General features: G+C 30.3%; 3 protein-coding genes across 7 annotated transcripts; 2 read left to right on the top strand and 1 right to left on the bottom strand.

Annotated features, from left to right (window-relative positions):
- The first annotated feature begins 499 nt into the window (after positions 1-499).
- On the top strand, positions 500-5,255 carry LOC111288698 (vacuolar cation/proton exchanger 2-like). Of its 3 annotated transcripts, none has more exons than XM_022879689.2 (13): positions 500-865; positions 1,163-1,295; positions 1,716-1,976; positions 2,056-2,123; positions 2,221-2,249; positions 2,422-2,618; positions 2,704-2,916; positions 3,027-3,161; positions 3,614-3,730; positions 3,800-3,853; positions 4,257-4,373; positions 4,657-4,753; positions 4,878-5,255. In XM_022879689.2, the coding sequence occupies exons 2-13, from the start codon at positions 1,254-1,256 to the stop codon at positions 4,901-4,903; spliced, it is 1,356 nt and encodes a 451-aa protein (XP_022735424.2). In that variant the 5' UTR covers positions 500-865; positions 1,163-1,253; the 3' UTR covers positions 4,904-5,255. The 3 variants fall into 3 exon arrangements, with proteins under 3 accessions (XP_022735424.2, XP_089615529.1, XP_089615530.1); XM_089759403.1 differs by having other exon boundaries at positions 558-865; positions 1,254-1,295; XM_089759404.1 differs by lacking the exon at positions 1,163-1,295 and having other exon boundaries at positions 698-865.
- Positions 5,256-10,080: 4,825 nt separating this feature from the next.
- LOC111288699 (putative amino acid permease 7) lies at positions 10,081-14,461 on the top strand. The gene is made up of 7 exons (XM_022879692.2): positions 10,081-10,444; positions 11,789-11,903; positions 11,987-12,305; positions 12,743-12,957; positions 13,250-13,383; positions 13,653-13,880; positions 13,971-14,461. The coding sequence occupies exons 2-7, from the start codon at positions 11,840-11,842 to the stop codon at positions 14,370-14,372; spliced, it is 1,362 nt and encodes a 453-aa protein (XP_022735427.2). The 5' UTR covers positions 10,081-10,444; positions 11,789-11,839; the 3' UTR covers positions 14,373-14,461.
- Positions 14,462-14,745: 284 nt separating this feature from the next.
- LOC111288697 (cell division control protein 48 homolog C-like) lies at positions 14,746-18,760 on the bottom strand. Of its 3 annotated transcripts, none has more exons than XR_016341486.1 (11): positions 18,370-18,760; positions 17,592-18,208; positions 17,042-17,194; positions 16,630-16,746; positions 16,378-16,482; positions 16,225-16,290; positions 16,046-16,108; positions 15,756-15,959; positions 15,333-15,464; positions 15,073-15,225; positions 14,746-14,934 (listed from the first exon to the last, which is right to left on the bottom strand). XR_016341486.1 is itself a non-coding variant. In XM_089759402.1 (10 exons), exons 1-10 carry the CDS (start codon positions 18,758-18,760, stop codon positions 15,202-15,204), a joined length of 1,872 nt encoding a protein of 623 aa, XP_089615528.1. In that variant the 3' UTR covers positions 14,746-15,201. The 3 variants fall into 3 exon arrangements, 1 of the variants encoding a protein (XP_089615528.1); XR_016341487.1 differs by having other exon boundaries at positions 14,746-14,924; XM_089759402.1 differs by having other exon boundaries at positions 14,746-15,225.
- Positions 18,761-25,194: the final 6,434 nt, after the last annotated feature.

The following is a 25,194-nucleotide window of genomic DNA, read 5'->3' as shown; positions in this document are numbered from 1 at the left end:
ATATTACAATTTAAGTTATAAAATTTTTAATTATTTATATATATTTTATACATATTTATATTATATTAAAATTATAAAACTTATTATCCATATAACATTGTTAACTTTTTTTTTTAACCTTAAGTAAGGAAAATAATGGGCTTGATTGAATTAAAATTTATTTGATTTTTTTAATAATATATAATATTATAAATTTTTTAAAATTTATTTCGAATATAAATCAATTTTTCACATGATCTGATCTAATTAGAATTAGATTTTATTGATTCATTAATTTTTTAAATTTAATTTTTTAATATTATTTTAATATATTTAAATATAAAATAATTATTTTATTTTATAATAATTTTAAAAAATATAAAAATTAATAAATATATTTCATATAATTTAATTTTTTTTATTTTTATCCAAAATTTAATTTAAAATTAATATATATATATATATATATAATATCTAAATTTAATTTAAACTAAATAAAAAAATTAATCCAAATCAAATCGAAAAAAAAAAAAAATTTTTATTTTTAATTTGTTGACGCCTACCTTCTAGTTTGCAAAAAAAAAAATTTTTATTTTTAATTTGTTGACCCCTACCTTCTAGTTTGCAAAAAAGTAGTTCAAATTATTACTAGGAAATTGATACACGAAGAAAACGGAGAATCGTAACTTATAAAACTACAAATACCCCCACCCCCGCTTTCAATTTAGAATCTGCTGCGCTACCCTTGAGGTTCTCTTTCTTACCAAAAGAAAAAAAATTATTCTGTTTTTTTTTTCTTTTCGGTAAGAAAATTATTCTGTTTCTTTTTTTTTCTGGGGTTTTTGATTCATACCCATTTCAGGTCTGCCTAAGATTTGCAATAAAGGTTTGTTCTTTCTCAGATCCATTGACGTTTCAGACCCTTTGTTTCTTTTCCATGTTCTTGGGATTGTTTATTATGCATTTACATTGATATTTGATGCAATTTATGCACTTGATGAATAACAAGTATCATAATTTCTCCTTTGACTGTTTGGAATTGAATCCTTTAATATTTTCGGGGATTGATTTGATGTAGTAGGTTTCAGTTTGATGCATATAAGGCTTGGAAATCAAAATCTTATGTTTGATTTTGTTATAATATGAATTGATAGAAAAATTCAATTTTGCTTATGTTGTTTAGACCTTGAGGAATTAAAAACCAAACGCATGATTTTATGATGCTTTTTATGTTGATGGCTATGGAGAACTTACTGCTCTTTTGATACGTGAAGATGGATTATAAGCTGCAAGTCGGAGTTCAATCCCACCTTGAAGTACGTTATTATTCATTTTTTATTTTTTTTCTTGGTATAAAGGAGGTTGTAGCCTGAAGATAGGGTAGATCTGGCGATTTGTGTATTCGTGTCATTAAAAATATTGAAATCTATGTATTTGTATTTGTATCTTATTTTACAAAAAAATTGCATGTCATAATTTGTGTCGACATGAAAACATAAAATACACTTTTTTAGTTTTGTTAAACTCATATTTAGTTATTGCTGAAATTTTAAGCTATCACTTTCGTATCTTAAACCAACTAAGTTAAACTTCCAGTTCATTCATTTTTTATGTTGAACCCTCCTCCGTTTTTTTTTTCAACCCTTCTTCTGGTTGGGGATATCCTTTTGGAGTTGCTAGTTCTTGTGAGTGTATTCTAGCCTGCATTTCTAATGTTTTAATGCTTATTGTTGCAGATGGGACCACTGGATGATAAGTCAATGCATGATCTCGATGACAAGTGCATTTATTCCCTTGAAATGGATGCTCAAAAGACACAGTCTACTGATTCAAATGAACATGTATCACTTTCTGGTAGTTTGCCTGTTGGAGGTAATAAAAGGATAAGAAATGGTGTCTATAAGAGCATAAAGACCGTAGTTTTCTCAAATAAGCTCAATCTGCTCATGCCTTTTGGGCCTCTAGCAATCCTGGTTCATAAGATGACTGCTCATAATGTGAGTTTTAGTTTTGATGCCTTTCATTGCTTGGTTTTGTTTTTGATATAAGTTGCGTAATTACTGAGGTGGATTGCAGGGGTGGGTCTTCTTTCTAAGCTTACTGGGTATAACACCTTTGGCTGAGCGTTTGGGTTATGCTACAGAGTAAGGATTCATGTTCTTTCATTGAATTTGGTCTTTTGATGATACTGGTTGCTCTTTTGGCACCTAACATTGCCTTTTTAAATTTTATTGTGTTTAGGCAGTTGGCTTTTTTCACTGGACCTACAGGTATTTATTTTACTCTTAATTGTTATGAATTTTTGTTATTTTCTGGATTAAGCAGCTGGTTTGTTGATTTTAAAGTGGTTGCCATATTGCCTTTTAAAATGGTCCTTCAAACTTTTGTTGTTTATAAAATTCATATCAGTAATGGTCTTTAATATGTTGAAATGGACTGCAGTCGGGGGTCTTCTAAATGCTACATTTGGGAATGCAACAGAACTGATTATTTCGATTTATGCACTGAAAAGTGGAATGATACGTGTTGTTCAGCTGTCGTTGTTGGGTTCAATTTTGTCAAACATGTTACTTGTTCTTGGATGTGCGTTCTTCTGTGGCGGGCTTGTGTATCATAGAAAGGAACAGGTTTTTAGCAAGGTGAAGATATTAGTGTGTTGTCTAATTTTATTTCTGTTATTTTTCCTTATTTGATCACTCTAAACTGAATTAAACTTTCATTCAGGCCACAGCTGTTGTCAATTCTGGACTGCTGCTAATGGCAGTCATGGGCCTACTCTTCCCAGCAGTCCTCCACTACACACACACTGAACGGCATGCTGGGAAGTCAGAGTTGACTCTTTCAAGATTTAGTAGTTGTGTTATGCTTCTAGCCTATGCTGCCTATCTTGTTTTCCAGTTAAAAAGTCAAAATGATCAATATGTCCCTATTGATGAGGTTGGTAATCATTGTTATTATTATATTTTGGATATAATAAGTGATTTTTTTTTTGTCTCCAAACACTTTGTGTAGAATACTAAGTGGTGTGGCATATGGTATGATATCAGGAAGGAAGTCAGAATGAGGAGAACTCGGATGATGATGAAGCTCCAGAGATCTCCAAATTGGAATCACTGATTTGGCTTGCAATCATTACTGCTTGGATCTCTATCTTATCAGACTATTTGGTGGACACCATAGAGGTTACATTTTGGGTTTTAATCTTTCTTCTTGTTGGTTAATAAGATGGATATGTTAAAACATTTAAGATCATAGGTCACTCAAAGAATTCACTTGTTAAATTTTTGGCGCCATTACCAAATTAACTAGTGCATGTTACATTTTTGCACTGGTGTTAATATACTGGTTTGATGATATGCATCTGCTAGTGTCATGTTTAGGAGCAAATGGTTGGTAAGGTGGTTCTGAACAAGGAATGGGTTTCCATTAAATTTGGTCATAACTTAGGGGTCTAGTCAAACTAATCTGAACATGAATCCCTGATATTATTTGTATGTAGGTTTGTTGGAGGTCCACATCTGCTCTTGTTAGCAGCAGCTGTAACTAGTTAACACTTAGCAGGTTTTTAAGATTGATTTTTTTGTTTTTAACTTCGTTCTTAAGATCCTTCTCTTGTCTGGTTGTTGTTTCTCAGGGAGCATCCGACACATGGGATGTGCCAATTGCATTTATTAGTGTTATCTTGCTCCCCATTATCGGGAATGCTGCAGAGCATGCAAGTGCTATCATGTTTGCCATGAAAGACAAGCTTGTAAGTGATTCTCTTAACTTTCATTTCATAAAATTTTTATATCTTGCTAATAAATAAACTTCTCTGCAGGACATATCCTTGGGAGTGGCAATAGGTTCATCAACTCAGATTTCTATGTTTGGGGTAGGTGCTGTACATTGGATATGCCAATTTGTATTGATGTTACTGCATCATGTCATATACTTCCTTATGTTAGGATTTTTTGGGTTTACTTTTGATTTTATTCCTTGATTGCTAGCACCAAGTACTGAAGCACTTATATTTCATTCTGATATGTGTTCTCATGTTTAGGGGTGGCTCATTATCGTAAACTATTTAGCAATCTCCACTCTCGTTATGTGACAACTTGTGATGATGTGTAAAGCATAAATAATGTTTGAGTCCTGGAATATTGATTAACTTTGGACTCTGAAGTTGAAATTGATCCACAATATTTGTTTTATTTTTTACGGCTAATATGTTATTATTGTTAATATCTTGTTTCTTTTGCCTTGGTCGTCTAAACCTATTCTTGTTGAATCTGCAGATTCCTTTTTGTGTTGTTATTGGTTGGATGATGGGGCGGGAAATGGACTTAAACTTCCAGCTTTTCGAGACAGCAACTCTGTTCATAACTGTTATAGTTGTAGCCTTTTTTCTGCAGGTTAGTGTATCAAGAACTTTAGTCTCTAATTATGGTTATCAACTATAGTTATCAAGCATTAAAGCAATCTTCATAATTGGAAAGAAAAAAAAAAAAAAACAAGCCAACATCCATGTGATCTTTTGGTAAAATATTAGGCTCTTACTTATAGTGATCAAAGTTCAAATTTTGACTGTTTCAAATGTCAAAAAGAACAAGAAAAAGAAAATGCGACTTGGGAGACTAGCTTAAGCCAAACGGTAGTGGGAAGTAAATGAAGTTAACCTTCTATTTTCATCTGCAGGAGGGCACGTCGAACTACTTCAAAGGACTAATGCTTATTCTTTGCTATCTGATAGTAGCTGCAAGTTTCTTCGTACACGAAGATCCTTCTTCAACCGGTCAGTTCTTCCATTAACCTGCTCTAAATCTCTCCTTTGGTTTCTCTTTGATGGCTGTCACTGTTTTAGCATGTAGTACAGACTTTTTATTAAAGGCTGTGCTGTAATTGATTCAATATTACAGGTGAAAGTAAGCAACCCAAAACGTGATCAATGAAACAGTTGAATTATGGGGTGAAATTTCAAACCTAGTAAAGAGAAAAGGCTATGCATTCCAAAAGAAATTTTGAGCCACTCGCTGGTGTAAATATTTTTGTTCACCGATATTTGAATTTTCCGGCTGCTTATGCTTGTTCAGTTAAAATTATTGAACAAGTGTTTTGCTCAGCATGTTCTTCATCTGATGGTAAACATATGCAAAGATGAGCAATTAGAGATCATGTATACTGTAGGAAAAAAATGTATTCTTTAAAGTTTGATCCATATGTAACTAATTCTTTTGAACATCATTCCCTTTGCTTATTGGGCGATTACTTGCAATGAAATAGTTGGTTTTCACTTATCACTTTTGTCTATGGCTGAAGTGGCGGATTTTATATAATTTTTTTATTGTGATTGAACAATTGTAAGGTTTGAGTTTTTTGAGTTAAAGTTTATTTTGAATTTGAATTATTTTGAGTTTGGATTATTTTATTTGAATATTTTTGGATTTAAATAATTTTGGGTTCAAATTATTTATAATATGAATTATTTCGGGTTTAGAGTATTTTAGAATCAATTCGATTTGAATTGAACAGATTTAGAAGGGTTTGAATAATTTTAAAATTTTATAAATTTTAGAATTTTTTTTTTTTGTAATTTAGAATGTAAGAATTAATTTCACATTTTACATAATTAAATAAAAATATGACAAAAACATTAAAAGTTAAAAATTAATTAATATTTATATAATAATTTTGTATTTAAATATAATCTATTACTTTTTTAATTTATCATGTAATTTCAAATAAAAACTAAAAATATATGTCTAATATATCTAATAATAGTTATAGTATGAATAAAAAAGAATTAATGATTGTATAAGAAATTGTTTTTTAGTGAGCTAAAATAAATATATAGTAACACTAAAAAAAGTAAAATTCAAAACCAGGGCTATATAAAAAAATTATTTCAACAATTCAACAAGTTACAAATAAAACCCACAAAACATTTATACAAAAGGCTTTTGTATCCTTAACCCAATAACCAATTGGGCATTTAGCTATAGTATGTTAGTCCAACTAACACTAAAAAAAGTAAAATTCAAAACCAGGGCTATATAAAAAAATTATTTCAATAATTCAACAAGTTACAAAAAAAAAAAAAAACCCACTAAACATTAACCCAACAACCAATTGGGCATTTAGCTATAGTATGTTAGTCTAACAAATTTTTATTTTTTATTTTATTTTATTTATTAGCTTTTTTAGTCAATTTGTTATAATTTTTTAACATGTTAAATTTTCAACAAATTTTCTTTTACATTTATTTTTTTTTGGGTTTAGACATAAACTAAATATCAACGTAATTACATTAGATCAAATCGTATGCACTAATTTCCTAAATTTTCAATTAAATTGTTGAATAGTAGGCAATAAAATAATATCATTTGATTGGATTAACCTTAATTACTAATACTTAGAAAATTTAAAAAACCATAATATATAACCAATTATCAAATATTCAATTATAATGTTGGATGGTAGAAATTATTAAAAAAATTATCAATTATCATTCACAAAAAAAAAAATTAATATAAATAAATAAATAAATAATTAATTAATTAGCTCAAACTTCTATCTATTTTGATTTGGTTTGTACATGCATCATAATATTAACATTACAACATTAAATGTAATTATATACACTAATTGATCAAATGTTCCATTAGAATGTTAAATTAAAAAATATATACACACCAATTGATACTACCATAAAGATATTGAATATAATCATATACTTCTCCCGTTTCTTTCAACTCGGAAGATGAGAAAGCAGTAAATTTAAACAATATCAAAAAAAGGATATGTTTTTTCTAAACCTTGACGCAAGCAATTTGAAAAAGTAATAGACTACATCACAAAAGTTAAAAAATAAAAAATAAAAAAATCACAAAAATTCGTTCTGATCTTCAACAAATGAATCAAAAGTTACCGGCACTCCATCAGAAAAAAATGCTTAATAATCATCAACCTTAATTATATCCTGTTTTCTTCCCTCTTTTCAAATTTTTTTTTTGTTATATCATAAAAATAAAATCTTAATACAAATAAAAAAAAATTTAACTCAAAATTAAAATTTTGATACTCATTCAAATAACTTTTAACCATTGAACCAAAAGTTTGGATTCTCTTTTCAAAAATCTTTAGTCTTTGTCGTCTGGCTTTGAAATTTATAAAAGATTCGCTTCTTGTTTTCCAAAAGTATAATCTTTTTCTTTTTCTTTTTCCATGCCGAAAACGATTACCAAAGACCCAATTATCTTATGCATTGACAGTTGACTTGCTATGATGATTAGATTTTGTGGATAGATGAATGGGAAAACGCAGGATTTTCTTCTTGAATGGTCAATTTAACCTTGTTTTTTTTATTAAGAAAAAATGAAAATAATTCCTGTAAATATCTAAATCATCAGGCTCAAATACCATATAAACTTATTCCAAGGGTCCATGCTTTATTGTGGGCTCGAATCAGCATCTCTAGTGGAGCCATGATAGATTTTCAGGATTTCTTCACGGTAAAAAACTTTAGGCAGAGGTAGATTTGATAATTGGTATTTTAATATTATATAAAATATTAATAATTTATATTTATATTTTACTTTTATGTTACAATTTATATTAATGTAAAAATATAATTTTTTTAAATTTTATAAAATTTATATATAATTTTTTTAATTTTAAATTATATTATTTGTATATTATTTTATTATATTGTATTTTTAATTATAAAATAAGCATGGCTTTTTTATAATTACACAAAACAGATAGCAAAAATTTAATATGATAATTTATGTCATTGTATTGTGTAAAATATTATATTCATATTGTATTTTATACGAAAATTAAGTATCACGATTTATGTCGATATTAAAATATAAAATATAATTTTTTAATTTTATTAAATTTATTTATAATTTTTTAAAAATTTAAATCTTGTTATTTTTATCTCTTTTATTCGTATTATTTTTATATTATATCATCGTATCATATTATATATTATCAAGTTTTAAAAATTACATGTGGTGTGATAATTGAGCAATCATGGGCCTCCTAAATCAAACTTCTTAATTTTTATTGGGGTGCAATCTTCTAAAATCAACTTTGTTTGCATGTATGTTTTGACCTTACCCACTGACTCAGCAAAATTCGGTAGAATTTGTCAGTGTATATCTAAGCAATTTTGTCATTAGGATGAACATGACACCAGACTTTTTTTTTTCACATGAAACATCTTATATTTCTTTGATAATCAGTAATAATTTGGAATTACATGCATTAATACTGGCGATAATTAACAAAGTGAGCATTATTAGAGTTTATTTTTTATATATTATTAATGTATAAATTTTATGTACTATCAATAAATCAAATGATGATAATTCATTAATAAGAAAAAATCATATGATAACATTTCATCAATAACTTATTAATAAGATGAATTAGATGATAATATTTCATCAATGAATAAGTTATTTTAATTTGTATATATTTATTTTAAGAATTGATATAAATTATGTCGGTAAATTAAATGATAACAATTAATTAATTAGTAAATAACAACTTTAAAATAAATATACATAAATTTAGATATCTTATTCATTAATGAAGTGTTATCATTTTATTTTTTTTATTAACGGATTTTTATTATTTGATTCACTCATAGTATATAAAATTTATACACTAATAATATATTAAATATAAACTCGTATTATTATTTTAGGTTTAAATCTTTTAGAGATTTATAATTGATGTATTGTAGAGAGGAGTATAAACGAATAAAATTATTTGGATTTGACTAAAAAAAATTGAATTCCACTCATTCATTTATGAGTCGAGTGTAAACTCGAGTTACTTGAATATTAAATTGAGTTTAATTAATTAATACTTGATTTAAAAGATTCACGAGTTCAATTAAAATTTTTATTTTTTTAATATAATTACTTATATATAAGTAAATGGTAAAATATTATATTTAATGTTAATATTTATAATTTTATTGAACTTAATAAAACATATTAAGCCGAGTTTAAACAATTTAATTAATTTACGAATTGAACTCAAATATGAAAATAAAGTTTAATCGAGACCAAGTCGAAGTTTGAATTTTGAGTTTTTGAAATGATATTTCATAAAAATATTAATTTTGAAATTTTAAAATCTTTAAATAAATATATTTAATTAAAAAATATATTAAAAATTAATTTTTTATAAATATTTATTAATTTATTATATATTAATTATGCATTAAATATAAATGCTTTCAATCAATTCCCCTTCAGAGTCAACAGTCATCTACAATAATTACGATTGGCTGCCATTCATAAATGCTTTTGGCATATCTACTGCCATTTTGTTTTGGAGGACACTGGTGGCAAACCACTGATCCCGGACCAAAAAGAAAGGCAGAGACTAAATGATTAATTTCATTGGTATTACGATTGTATGATTTCCTTTCATTGTCTCTCTCAGTTTCGTTCAATTTGATACGACAGGCAACAATTAGGCTCAGCTTTATACGTTTGAACAATCAAGATTGCTATTTATCATGTAGCGCATCATTCATTTATAATAAAATTATAAATAAATTTATTAATTTTATCAATAAAATATATTTTATTGATATTTTTTTGAGTGAGTTAAGAAACCAAAAGTGGATTGAAGAAAACAAGTGAAAGTTACTATACTAGAATGAAAGTGGATGTGATGGAACGATTATTAATTAGTTGTCCGGGCCTAAGCATTGATGGAAAGTAAGCCAATCTTGGTTTAGATCTTTCTTTTCACTTTAACGTATACAAAGACTAGCCAACCAATCACCCACCTACCACTTGTTTCCTTTCTTGAGATTCTAAAGTTAGGCTTAAATTACATAATTTATATTTTCATTTGTATAACCGAAAATGTTAATAATTTTTATCATAATAAAATTCATTTATAAAAATAATTACGTAAAGATTAATGTATTTTTATCATGTTTTATAAAAAAAAATTATATCATAGAGGTGGAGCCAAGAGAGAGAAGCGGGGTCCCCGACCTCTCAAAAAAAATATTTTTTTATCACTCAAGATTAATAATTGAACTTATCAAAACTAATATACATTTCTTTTCATTCAATTCAGTGTTTGACTTCACTTTGTTATTGTCTAACTTTACTTTAAACTTATAAACTTTTAAACCAAAACAGAGTATTTGTTGCCTATTAATATTAAACAGAGTCAAAGGAACTGGAACAAGCCGGAATGACAGGCCGTTACGCAATTACATATAAATGGAAGGGCTGAAAGCAATTTGATTGGAAAGATGTTGTCATGTTGAAGATGCACTTCTCCTTGGTCTTTTTATTTGAAGTTTTTCTTTAGAAAATATCTGAGACTGGCTTAATTGAGACCAAAAAGGAACACATATTTTCTACTGCTGAAGCTGCTACATATAGATATAAAGTGCGGTTCAAGGCCAAACTTCATCTCTAGCTCCTTCAACTATTAGCTGGTAAGTATAAAGTGTTTTCCCTGTAAATTTTTGGATATTGATTGATATACAAACTCTCTCATCACTCATTGTTTGATTCCTCATCACTACAATTTCACCATTGATGAGTTATGGTGCTAGCTTGGGTGAGAAGTGATGAGTCTGGCGAGGAAGAGAGATGACCAGAGCGAAAGCAAAGAAACCTTATCTTAAAAATATTCTAACTAGCCTTTTTTTTTTTTGGTTCCATTGGATTGCAAGAGGGAGGAGGATGGTGGGGTTAGAACCCATATGCATATGCCTTCCTGAAGGTTTCTTGGCCACTAGGCGAGAAGCTGAAGGCATCAAGTATCCTATGTGATCAAGAAGGATAGAGACAAATTTGTAAAATTAGAAGTGCACGTTCCATGTGCAATTGTTTTTACAATAATAAAGACGTAAATTTCATATAATTATTTTATTTTCATGTACTCTAATAAATTTTGATCTTATTTTATTTATATTTTTATGTGATGTGAAAATCATATTTTGTCTTAGTACGAGTCTAAATGTTTAATTAAAAAATTTAATAATAATAAAAAAAATTCATTCAAATTAAATTTTATAAAAAAATTTATTAATGATATTTTAATCAACCGCGTCTAATATCTCTAGAATTAAAATTTTATGAAAAGTATTTTAAGCAATAACTTTTAGCACTTTTGGAATTTAATTATAAAAATGAGTCTAATAATAAGAAAGAAAATTCATTTAAATTAAAATTTATAAAAAAATTACTAATGGTGTTTTATCCCATCACTTTTAAATACTTTTAGAATTAAAATTTTAATTAGTTTAATTTCACATAAATTATATTGACTTACATTAAACTTAAATAAATTAATAAAAGTTATATATTTAAGGATAAATTTATTAATTTAAAATTTTATATGATTTTTAGGTTAATCATTTTTAATAGTTTTGAAGTTAGACAGTTACATATATATATATATATATATATATATAAAATATGAATCCACATTGGTATAACTCTTACATTTTTTGGATTATGGATCAAAATTAAATTTATGATTCATTTAAACCAAAATAACATTTTTAAATTTAATAATTTTGATTAAAATCCAAAAAAATAAAAATTTTACCTCTATATATTTATATACAATTCACCTTTGTATGTATTAAAGAAACAGCCTCAGGAATGACGTTCATTGAAGTGTTTTCTGATAAGAGGATGGAGATGATGTAATTAATGTATTTGAGAGAGAAGGAAAAGATAGTAATAAAGTGTATAGCCTTTTCTTTTAGGTCTATAGCTTCATTAATACACTCGTCACATTTACTGTTCTATTCGAATTTGGCCTACAGGTAGTAAATTTTGACCAAAATCGATTGTCTGCGTTGAAGTACTGGATAACAATGGCAGTTCAACGCTCCCTCGATAATGGCACCTGTGATGATGATGGACATCCTGCAAGAACTGGTAATGGCAATTCAGGTTTAGTGTTATTATGCTTTTCTTTTAGGTCCAACCTTTTGTTTTACGGTGTATGGTAACTGAATCAGGAACATTGTGGAGTTGTGTGGCTCACATAATCACTTCTGTTATCGGCTCTGGAGTTCTGTCATTGGCATGGAGCACTGCACAGCTGGGATGGATAGCAGGGCCGATTGCCCTGCTTGTTTTTGCCATTATCACCTATCTTTCTGTCTTCCTTCTTTCTGATTGTTATAGGTCCGACGACGGGACACGAAACAAGTCTTACATGGACGCTGTTGACCTGTATCTTGGTAGAAACCGGACATGGTTGTGTGCTTTTCTTCAAAACCTGAGCCTGTATGGGACTGATATTGCTTATGTAATTACTACATCAACCAGTATGAGGTACTTGGTGAATCCCTTAATTTACCCCATCTTTTTGGTATTTTAGATAGTCAGCTGATCAATGGACTAATAATCTAACATTCTACTAACATATTTCGTGGCTATTGCCTCTTAATCTAGCATTTTGTAGTGGAAAGTGCATGATAGAAATTTTGAGGGAGTTCATATATAATATATATGAAAAATTATCAACCAATTTACTAATTTTATAGATGAAAAAGGTGTCCAAAAAATTTTTTGAGGGAATGGAAAAGAATTTTTCCTTCAAAATTTCTTATTTTCCAATCTATGCCATTTGGATCCGTCCATGCCTTAATCTTTAATTCCTAATCCTTTTTCCTACTTTTCTGAATTTCCTGTTATTTTGATTGGTTTTAGATTGATTAGGATCATTAAATTTATTCCTTTATGTTAATTTTATTTTTGGCCTAATACAGAGCAATTCAGAAATCAAACTGCTACCACAGAGAAGGGCAGCATGCTCCATGTTCATATGGAGATATTTCCTATATGCTGCTATTTGGAGCTGTTCAGGTTGTAATGTCACAGATACCAGATTTCCATAACATGGAATGGCTTTCAGTGGTTGCTGCAATCATGTCCTTTACTTACTCTTTCATAGGATTTGGACTCGGATTTGCGCAAGTGATAGGTATAATTGTGAATTTGCCTTTAATTTTCCTCATTTGTGTTTAATTACTTATTCTAATTTAATAATGCTATCACTGAGCTGTTAGCTCAGTGTTACTGGATCTGCTATAGTATATATATCACAATATTTTGATGTGGGATTATAGTGTTCGACAGACTTAATCTAAACAAGGAACAGAAATCTATAACTCAATGTTATATTTTGTTTTTAATATCTTGAGTTTATCAGACAACAAAATTTATAACTAGAGTATAACCGGATTTGCATTTAAGACTCATGTTTCCAATTGCAGAAAATGGGAGGATTAAGGGGAGTATAACTGGAGTGCCTGCTGCTAATATTGCTGATAAGCTATGGTTAGCATTCCAGGCACTTGGAGACATTGCATTTGCCTATCCATATTCAATAATTCTTCTTGAAATACAGGTATGGCTTCATTTCTTTATAACTGAAACAGATATATGGACAAACATGATATTTTCACAATTTAAGCAGAAACCTCTTATATACCTGGGATGTGAAGCAACACAATTTTAGGATCTAAACTGAATCATAAAATGAACGCTGAGCTTAGCTCAGGTGGTTTATGTAGCCACTCTCAAGAGATGACATCCAGCATGTTTGAGGTTCAAGTCCAAGCACTTGCAACCCTTTCTCTTATTCCCATGCTAAATCATAAAGTTGTTTGAATGAAGGATACTTTGAGGTCACCTCCACCAGAGAACAAGACCATGAAAAAAGCCTCAATGATTTCAATATTTGTAACAACCTTCTTCTACCTCTGTTGTGGATGCTTTGGATATGCTGCATTTGGCAACAAGACACCTGGAAATCTATTGACAGGATTTGGATTTTATGAGCCTTACTGGCTCATTGATTTTGCTAATGCTTGCATTGTTCTTCACCTGGTGGGAGGATATCAGGTAAATATTCATGCTATATTGAAATTCCCCAAATTTTTGGTTACTTACAATTAATTAATCATATGTTTCACCACCAATTTTTCCTGTCAGATATTTGGTCAGCCAGTGTTTGCATTTGTGGAGAGATGGTTCACCAAGAAGTTCCCAAGTAGTGGATTCGTGAATAACTTCTATACGTTCAAACTACCATTGTTGCCATCATTTCAGGTGAATCCCTTTAAGGTATGCTTTCGAACAGCCTATGTTGCATCGACAACTGTAATTGCAATGATCTTCCCATACTTCAATCAAGTATTAGGAGTGCTGGGGGCATTGAACTTTTGGCCTTTAGCTATATATTTTCCCGTGGAAATGTACTTCGTGCAGAAGAAAATTCAACCCTGGACCAGAAAATGGGTTGTTCTTAGGAGTTTCAGCATTTTTTGCTTGCTTGTCTCAATAGTGGGCTTGATTGGGTCGATTCAAGGACTTATTAGTGCAAGATTTGGATAAGAGATCACTGTAATGACATTCATGACTGTAAAGAGAAAGTACATATGTATGATGTTTGCTTCAATGAATTTCAAGGAAATTAGGTTTAATTTGTTGAGTGGTTTTGTTGAGCAAATGTATTTCATGAACTCCAAGCTAGATATTGGAATTTTTTGATTAAAAAATGCAGCAGTTTGGAAATAAAAGTAGAGATTAGTGACAGTTCATTCAACTGTCAAGTTCATTTAACATAGGGAAAGCCTCCAATTGTTAGTTACAGTTCATTGAACTGTCAAGTTCGGTAAACCGAAGAACAAAGGAAAAAAACATATGGAAATTAAAGCTATAGTTTTCCGGGTGGAACTAAGACATCTTGGTGATTTAGATCTCACAATTTTAATCGTAACATGAAAAATTATATTTAATATAAAAAATACAATCCGAATATACAAATTGAAAGATAAATACACTGACATTACTTATTATTATTTTACATTAAAACGGGTGATCTTATAAAACAAGTCCCTTTGCATTGCTTAAAATGGATAAATACACGTTTCTCCACTGTATTTCCTGCAAATAACTACAACTAACCAAGTTTAAATCTGTTGGCACAAAATTTTTTTCCCTCATAAAAAGAGAAGCAAGCTTCATTTAACACTCAATATTAGGGTAAAAAATGAAACATATAAACAGAATACATTGAACAATTCAGACACACCTTAACGTTGAGAATGGCTACTTTGATCATTGCAAGTCTCAGATGTTGAGTATCAGACATCAATAACAGCTCCTGTAATGGTACATCAATGGGGATTGTCTCTTCTCAACCTGCTTTGGAGTTCTCTGACTATTCCTTATAGAATTGTTTTTGCTGTTCCCAGATGATCAAGATAATAAATACAGGTTAATTACCTAGTCAATGATATCAATAATTTTTTCATCAGGAGCCATAATTGAGTGATTGAAGATAAATTATACCTTATCTGAGACTGAGGGTGAGATTTTACGCAGTGCTCGTTCAAAATGGGATGTCTTGATTGTCCGTGAAGTCTCAGAGATCCCAGTTGAAGTGAGTTTCTCTTCCAAAGCAGCCATTGCAGCTTCATTCATCTGATCATTTTCAAGCCCGATGTAATTTAAATTTTACAACTTGTTTCAGGATTATGGTTTAATTTCTTATAGAAGTACAAGGTACATCAGAAACTTTATTCAAGTGTAGAATTGTGCAACAGATCAGGGGTATTTGCAAAGTGATTTACATTTTGGCCAGCCTAAACATGTCCAGTGTTCAATGCGGAAACATCAAAAAGGTTTATTAGTCATTTGGGAAAAACCAGTCCTTACATGGTAAGTAGATACTTTCTAGTTTCTAGGATTTTAATGTAGAATGATCAGGCATACCAGTGCAGAAAGATCAGCCCCACTTAAATTTTCACAAGCCTCCATACGTCCAATGGCACTCAAATCCACACTGGCATCTATTGGCTTCTTCCTAGCAAGGGCTTTTAGGATCAACCCACGTTCATCTGGACTGGGGAGAGGCACATAGAGAAGTTTACCAAACCTGCCAGGCCGTAAGAGGGCACGATCCATCACATCACGTCTGCCAAAACATATGCCAAAGCCAAACAGTGTAAATAAATGATAAGGGCTGATCCTCATCCCAAAAGCAGGAACAACATTTTCTATCTATTAGTGGCACCAATGACATAAACACCACACCGCTGATCTGCACCATCTAACTCAATGAGTAACTGCAATTATGACCAATGTTTCCATGTTATTATTTGCGATTTGTAAAATTTTTATACAGAAAGGATCGAAAGTCATCATGAATTTGTTTAGAGATAGCCATTGCAGATTATTTAACCTGGTTCAGAAGTCGCTCAACAACCCATCCCCCCTCTTGCCCACGCTTTGTGGTCAAAGCATCCACCTACATATTATCAGAAAGACCTCAAAGAAATCAAATTCTCTAGTATTTTTCCTTTCATTTAGAACTCAAAAATAGAGAACCACAAACCTCATCAAAAAATAGTATGCATGGTGAACATGTCCTGGCACGGCTGAATAATGTCCGAACTGCCATTTCACTTTCTCCAACATATTTATTCAAAAGTTCAGGGCCCTAATTAGCAAATGCACTCATGATCATTAAAAGCACAAACATAGGAAAATTAGCTTACAGTATTAAAGCACCAGTTAACATAATCTTTAACAAACAGAAAGTGAAGAAGAAAATGAAAAAAGGTGGAAATATATGCTGTATACTGACCTTGATGTGAATGAAATTGGCTCCAGCCTCATTAGCAACAGCCTTTGCAATCAATGTTTTACCACAGCCTGGTGGTCCATAAAGCAAAAATCCTGTCTCTAATTCGACTCCAAATTCCTGAAATTGTGAATAACTCGATGATTTGAAAAGCTAATATTATAATAGCAATCCAAAAGTAGATATGGGCCTAGATAATAGTTGCTATGAGCTTGAAAGTCAACCAAGTTGGAGATCATGCAAGACATGTTTCAGACATTGTACCCATTTTTCCATGGTTAGCTTCCTTTTATTTACCTTGTTCAGAAGGCTAAACCTACTCCCTTTATATCATTTCTATGTTCAAGGGTTATCCCTCCCCCTTTTTTGAACAGGATAGTGAAAGAATAAAGAGGTAGAAACCATCTGTAATTACCGCATAATCCTCCGGAAATTTTATGCGCCTAACTATGTAACGGTCAAACTCCTGCCTTAGGAAATCAAGACCACCAACATCCTCCCACTTAACATTTGGAATTGTAGAGAATCCCTCTCTTCTAAATGAAGGTTGAACCATTTTTGCTGCTTCCTGTAGGTAAAAACATTTTTAAGCAAATCATCAACAAAGGGCATAATTAAATTTAATAAAAAACCTTCTAGTGTAAAAGAATTGCTTCCGCATAACAGATAGAGAAATAAACCACCTTTGCTTCAAACTATTTTAAAAACAACAAGAGTAACTCTATAGTTCATTAGAACTCTTAATCATGGAAATTAAACTATATTGCATACTAGTCAAAGTGATACTAGAATGTAGTTAAATGCATCTAGAAACGATTATACACGATTCATTTCCCAAACAACTTTGATATCCATGGCACTGACTGACACGCGGATAACAGCATAGAACACAAGCCACTAAGCATACACCAACTTACTTTTAATCATACAAATAAATGACAAAAAAAATGTGTAGCTTTAATTACCTCAAAATCAGCCATAGTAATTGTCATTTTTTCCTTCTCCTCAGGCAACCAAGGCTGTCTCCACCACTGATCAGCTTGTTCCTCATCTATAGATTTTCTAGAAAACTCATGCTTTCTTTGGTCTATGATTCTCTTCATGGCAAGATTACCAGCCTTGTTAGCCAAGGCAGCCAAATCTGCTCCAACAAACCCGGGTGTAGCCCTAGCTATTTTCCAAAGATCAAAAGAACCTTCAAGTCTAAGATTGCGTGTAAGCACAGAAAGGATCTCACGCCTATCATTTTCATCTGGAACACCAAGAACAATCTCTCGATCAAATCGTCCAGGCCTCCGTAGTGCAGGGTCCACAGCATCAGGTCTATTGGTAGCTCCAATTACAAGGACGTAACGAGGCTTGGAATCAGAGCTCTTCAAACTTGACTCTTTATCACTTGGTTGCACAAGTCTATGAGACTCATCCATACAAGTCATTAACTGTGTGACAATTCGGCGCTCCATCTCCCTTTGTAGATTTTCTCTTTTAGATGCAATGGCGTCAATCTCATCAATGAATACAATTGAAGGAGCAGTCCTGTATGCTTTCGAGAAGAGCTCCCTGATATTTTCTTCTGATGCACCTGAGATATTAATGAATATATATTATTAGCAAATACATAACTTCCCATCAAGGTTAAGCAATAATTTCATCTGTCCAAACACGAATCATGCTCTGGGTTGATGCAGCCTAAAGATCATATTCAGCAGGAAGAGGTATATAAAGAAAACAGAAGATGAATACCTGAGACACCAGAAACGACCTCGGTAGCTGAAATTTTATAGAAAGGAAAACCAGTTTCATTGGCAATGGCATGGGCCAATTTGGTCTTGCCACAGCCAGGCGGGCCATGGAGCAAAATGCCAGCAATTGGCTTGACTCCTAACCACCGTGGCAAATGTGGGTGGTAAAGAGGCACTATGACTTCCGTCTTCAACTCCTCCAATACTCCTCCCATTCCACCTAAATCCCTGAACCTTGGCCCCTCCTTCCTGTTGACCTCCACACCATCAGCAGCACCTGCAAAAGCTGAAGGCTTTGCTTGTTTTTTCAGCTCGGAACTCTCTTGGATTGCAGTCCCACCTTCATTATTCATATCAATCTTCTTGTCAGGCTTATCAGTTGCAACCTCCATTTCAATGTTTTTCACTTCAGGCTTTTCGAGACAGCAACTCTGTTCATAACTGTTATAGTTGTAGCCTTTTTTCTGCAGGTTAGTGTATCAAGAACTTTAATCTCTAATTATGGCTATCGACTATAGTTATTAAGCTTTAAAGAAATCTTCATAATTGAAAAAAAAAAAAAAAAAAAAAAAAGAACAAGCCAACGGCCACGTGATCCTTTGGTAAAATGTTAAACTCTTAATTACAGTGATCAAAGTTCAAATTATGACTGTTTCAAATGTCAAAAAGAAGAAAAAACTAAAAGAACAAGAAAAAAAAAAGCGACTTGGGAGACTAGCTTAAACCAAACAGCAATGGGAAGTAAATGAAGTTAACCTTTTTTTCTCGTCTGCAGGAGGGCACGTCGAACTACTTCAAAGGACTAATGCTTATTCTTTGCTATCTGATAGTAGCTGCAAGTTTCTTCGTACACGAAGATCCTTCTTCAACCGGTCAGTTCTTCCATTAGCCTGCTCTAAATCTCTCCTTTGGTTTCTCTTCGACTGTTTTAGCATGTAGTACAGACTTTTTATTAAAGGCTGTGCTGTAATTGATTCAATATTACAGGGGAAAGTAAGCAACCCAAAACGTGATCAATGAACAGTTGAATTATGGGGTGAAATTTCAAACCTAGAAAGAGAAAAGGCCACGCATTCCAAAGGAAACTTTGAAGCACTCGCCGGTGTAAATATTTTTGTTCACCGATATTTGAATTTTCCGGCTGCTTACGCTTGTTCAGTTAAAATTATTGAACAAGCGTCTTGATCAGTATGTTCTTCATCTGATGCTAAACATCTGCAAAGATGGGGAATTAGAGATCATGTATTCTGTAGGAAAAAAATGGATTCTTGAAATTTTGATCCATATGTAACTAATTCTTTTGAACATCATTCCCTTTGCTTATTGGGCGATTACTTGCAATGAAATAGTTGGTTGAAACAGTTGAATTAAGGGATGAAATTTCAAACCTATAAAGAGAAAAGGCCATGCATTCCAAAAGAAATTTTGAACCACTCGCCGGTATAAATGTTTTTGTTCACCAATATTTGAATTTTCCGGCTGCTTATGCTTGTTCAGTTAACATTATTGAACAAGCGTCTTGCTCAGTATGTTCTTCATCTGATGCTTGTTCAGTTTCCAAAAGAGACTTTGAACCACTCGCAGGTGTAAATATTTTTGTTCACCGATATTTGAATTTTCCGGCTGCTTATGCTTGTTCAGTTAAAATTATTGAACAAGCGTCTTGCTCAGTATGTTCTTCATCTGATGGTAAACATCTGCAGAGATGGGGAATTAGAGATCATGTATACTGTAGGAAAAAAAATGGATTCTTTAAATTTTGATCCATATGTAACTAATTCTTTTGAGCATCATTCCTTTGCTTATTGGGCGATTACTTCAAAATGAAGTAGTTGGTTTTCACTTTCAATCGCTTTTGTCTATGGCTGAAGTGGTGAATTTTATATAATTTTTTATTATGATCGAATAATCGTAACATTTGAGTTTTTTGAGTTAACGTTTATTTTAAATTTAGATTATTTCAAGTCGAATTATTTTATTTAAATATTTTGGATTCAAATAATTTTAGGTTCAAATTATTTATAATATGATTTATTTAGGATTTGAATTCTTTTAAAATTTTGTTTGAATTGAACGGATTTAAAAGGGTTTGAATAATTTTAAAATTTTATAAGTTAAAGATTTTTTTGTAATTTAGAATGTAATAATTAATTTCACATTTTACATAATTAAATATAAATATGACAAAAACATTAAAAGTTAAAATTTTAAAAATTAATTAATATTTATATAAATATATTATATAATAATTTTGTATTTAAATATTATCTATTTCTTTTTAATTTGTATAAGTTCAAATAAAAACTAAACAAATATATATGTCTAATATATATAATAATAGTTATAGAATGAATAAAAAAGAATTAGTGATTATATGAGAAATTGTTTTGTAGTGAGCTAAAATAAATATATGGTAACACCAAAAAAAGTAAAATTCAAAACCAGGGCTATATAAAAAAATTATTTCAATAATTCAACAAGTTACAAAAAAAACCCCACTAAACATTTATGTAAAAGGCTCTTTTATCCTTGACCCAATAACCAATTAGGCATTTAGCTATATGTTAGTCCAACAAATTTTTATTTTTAACTTTTTATTTTTATTTTTATTTTATTTATTAGCTTTTTTAGTCAATATATTATAATTTTTTAACAAGTATGTTAAATTTTCAACAATTTTGCTTTTACATTTTTTTTAGGGTTTAGACATAAATTAAATATCAACATAATTATATTAGATTGATTCGTATGCACTAATTCCCTAAATTTTCATTAAATTGTTGAATAGTAGACATTAAAATAATATCATTTGATTGGTTTAAACTTAATTACTAATACTTAGAAAATTTAAGAAACCATAATACATAAAAACTAATAGTATTGATCTAATTTTAATATTTGACCATTTTGATATTAACATTAGATATAATTATATTCACAAATGATCAAATATTCAATTATAATGTTGGATGGTAGAAATTATTTAAAAACTAATTGATTATCATTCACAAATGTAGACATTAGTTTTGTCCGGTCTATATTTTTTAATAACAATAATGATTTTAATAATAATAACAATAAGTTTGGTTTAATTAAAATTAAAAATTAATTAAAATTTTAATTAGAAAAAATAGACAAACAAAAAAGTTTAAATGAAGAAAAACAAAAACATAGAGGTCGGTGCCATGCACGGCACCACTGGTCACCCACGCCCCTATCCTAGCCATCATACCACCTACCTCTGTCGAGTCCCCTCACTAGGCCTTTACAACCACTCACATACCCCGCAAACCCTGTTCACCCTCTGTTTAACAGAAACCCCCCAACCAGCCCTTTTAAAGCCTCAGACCTCTAACAAAAAACTCCTGGTTCGATTACTACCAGAAAGCCTATCAATCCCAGTCGCAACCTATATCCCTCTCACACCAAACACCCTCAAACGCAATTAAATACACACATCCATACCCAAAATCCAAATACAAAAAAAAAGAGACAACAGAATCACAACACAGTCATCCTCGTAGGGAGGAACCTAAACGCCAAAACTCCCTGCAATAACAAAAAAATCATATCAGTCTTCATTTTACAAAAAATAAAAAATAAAAATTTTCAAACCCTGATCTACGTCAATCGGGACAGTTTCTAGCAAAAGGAAGGCTAGATTGAAGCTCGGGAGAATACAAGAAATTTTTTGGACCCTTTTATGACTTTTCAATCACCGATGATCGATGACTGGAGACGGTGACCGAAGCGACGGACGACCACTGTCCGACAGTTTAGAGAGAGGAGCTCTGAAAAAAGGGAAAGCTAAAGAGAGAGAGGAGAGAAAAATAAAAGCAAATTTTTTTTTTTTTTTGCTTTTATGAAAGGTTGAAACTCAAAATGACGTGAGAAAAACCTAAAACGATGTCGTTTTAGCCAAGGAGATCCACGTGTCAACCCGGATCCGATCCAGGGTCCGCGCAATCGACCCTCCAACCCGGTTTTCTCACACAACTCTGAATTGGTTTGACTAGACTGGACTAAATCGCTCCCTATACGGCTCAATTGAACCGCGCGCCAAACCAAACTCTTTTCGGTCCAATCGAACCGTCGTTGATCAGTCCGGTTCATGTAAAAAAAAAATTTTTTTTTTTGAATTTTTTATTTTTTATATTATTATTTTTGTTATTTTGAGTAATTTTTTTATATATTTATGTATGATAGTTTTTTAATAGAATAATTATTTGATTATTTTTATTGATAATAAAATGAAATAAAATAAGATAATAACTAAAAAAAAGCATTTAAAATGCTAAATAATAATAATAATAATAATCTAAAAGAATAATAATAAGAATAGAATATTTTTATTTTTCCTACCTAAATGTTGGAGGGAATAAAAACATATCCCAAAATATAATTTCGCTTAGATGTTGGAGAATTATAAAAAATAATAATAATAATAATTTTTCATAAAAAAAAAGGAAATATGTGAAAAATTTTTAATTAATTTTTAAAAATTATAAAAATCGAACTTACTTAAAAAATTCACCTAGATGTCGAAAATTTTTAGAGATATTTGTGTTTTCATTAACCCTTAAAATCCAAACTCCAAATCTTCAAACCTTAAAATCTAAACCTTAAACTTCTAAATCGTAAAATTACACTCTAAACCCTTCAAACCCTAAAAATCCAAACTCTAAACCTCTAAACCTTAAACCCTAAAATTAAATCTCAAATCTCTAAACCTTAAAAACGAAACCCTAAACCCCTTATACCCTAAAATCAAAACCCTAAATCCTTTAAACCATAAAAATGAAATCCTAAACCCCTTAAATCCTAAAATCAAAATCCTAAACCCTTCAAACCCTAAAATTAAATCCCAAACCCTCTAAACCATAAAAACGAAACCATAAACCCTTCAAACTCTAAAATTAAATCCCAAATCCTCTAAACCATAAAAACGAAACCCTAAACCCCTTAAACCCTAAAATCAAACCCTTAAACCCTTCAAACCCTAAAATTAAATCCTAAACCTCCAAACCTCAAAATGAAACCTTAAGCCCCCTAAACCCTAAAATAAAAACCTTAAACCCTAAAAAATCATAAAACCTCTAAACCTTGAAATTGAAACTCCAAATCTCTAAACCCTAAAATTAAAACCCCAAATCTCAAACCCTAAAATAAAAAACCTAAACCTGAAAATCTAAAACTTGAAACCTTAACCCTAAAATCCAAAACCTAAAATCCAAATTTCTAAAAACCCCAAAAATCCAAAATCCTAAGCTCCAAAATCTAAAACCTAAAAATCTAAAGGTAAAGACCTAAATTTGATACATATTGCCGAATCTTTAAAATTTTGAGACCCTAACCTTTAAAACCTTGACCTAAACCTATACTCAAAATCATTTCAAAACTTTAAGGATACGTGCGAAAATCTCAAGTGGAGTAACTTATTCTCGAATGCTGCCTAGATGATAGGGTATTTAAAGAAATCTTATTCCATTAAGTTTTTCTCATTAGTCTTTAATTCATTTCAACAATAGGGTTAATAACTAATTATTAATAAAATTATAAAATGGGATCTTAAATATGAATAGTCGCACCTAACCTCTGCTTAGATATTGGAGAGTCGGGATAGTCTTATTATACTTAAGAACCCAACTTTAAAATTGCATTTCATTTTACATAATATTCATTGATATACATACATCATCATGTTATTCGTGTTGTATCTCTCTGTCTTTAACATTTATTTGCTACCTGACAATACCGTTATTTATTTTCTCATATAGAACTTTTTTATCAAAAAAATACATATTTTAAAATTTTGATATTATAAAATAAAAATTAACATTCCGAAAGAAATAATTCTCGGTACTCTGCCTAAATGTTGAAAAGTTACTAACAATTATCTTTTATAAAAAGTGTTATTTCGTTTTAAGGATGGTTGTGTTAAATCTTAGCAAAATGAATTATTTTAAATTCTACCTAGATGTTAAGAATTTTAAGATAATTTTTTAACTCAAAAATTTTCTCAATATTTTTAAATAAAAAATTTTAGCAAAAAAATATTTTTTAAACGAAAGAAATTAATATTAAATTTTAAGTCAAAACTATTTTATCCAATACCGAAAATAACGCATGATTAAATGATACAAATTTATGGGCGTTATGAGGATACTAATCATTCTTTACGCGTAATCGACTCCTAAGTTCAATCTGATTTTTGTAGACTGAAATTTATCTTTTTGATAAACTTTAAACCCGTTTTTATAATTTTATTAAAAAAAATAAATTTTTGGATGATCAATCACATATTAAAAAAAGATTGATGATGACTCTCTTTTTTTTATTTTAAAATTTTTTTACGTCTGACGATCTCAAAATATTTCGACAATAAAAAAATTTTAATATAAATAAATAATTAAATAATTAGCTCAAACTTCTATATATTTTGATTTGGTTTGTACATGAATCATAATATTAACATTACGACATTAAATATAATTATATACATCAATTGATCAAATGTTCCATTAGAATGTTAAATTAAAAAATATACACACCAATTGATACTTCTCCCGTTTCTTTCAACTCGGAAGATGAGAAAGCAGTAAATTTAAACAATATAAAAAAAAGGATATGTTTTTACAAACCTTGACGCAATCAATAAAGAAAGGACCATTGTTGAAAAAGTAATAGACTACATCACAAAAGTTTAAAAAACAAAAATCACAAAAATCCCTTCTGATCTTCAACAAATGGATCAAGAGTTATCGACACCCCATCAGAAAAAAAATGCTTAATAATCATCAACCTTTCTTCCCTCTTTTCAAAAATC

The sequence above is a fragment of the Durio zibethinus genome, chromosome 4, assembly GCF_047325235.1.
Source record: "Durio zibethinus cultivar Kanyao isolate XHJ-2024 chromosome 4, ASM4732523v1, whole genome shotgun sequence".
In the NCBI taxonomy this organism is placed as follows: Eukaryota; Viridiplantae; Streptophyta; class Magnoliopsida; order Malvales; family Malvaceae; genus Durio; species Durio zibethinus.
Note: the sequence above shows the minus strand (reverse complement) of the source record. Positions and strands in the feature narration are given on the sequence as shown.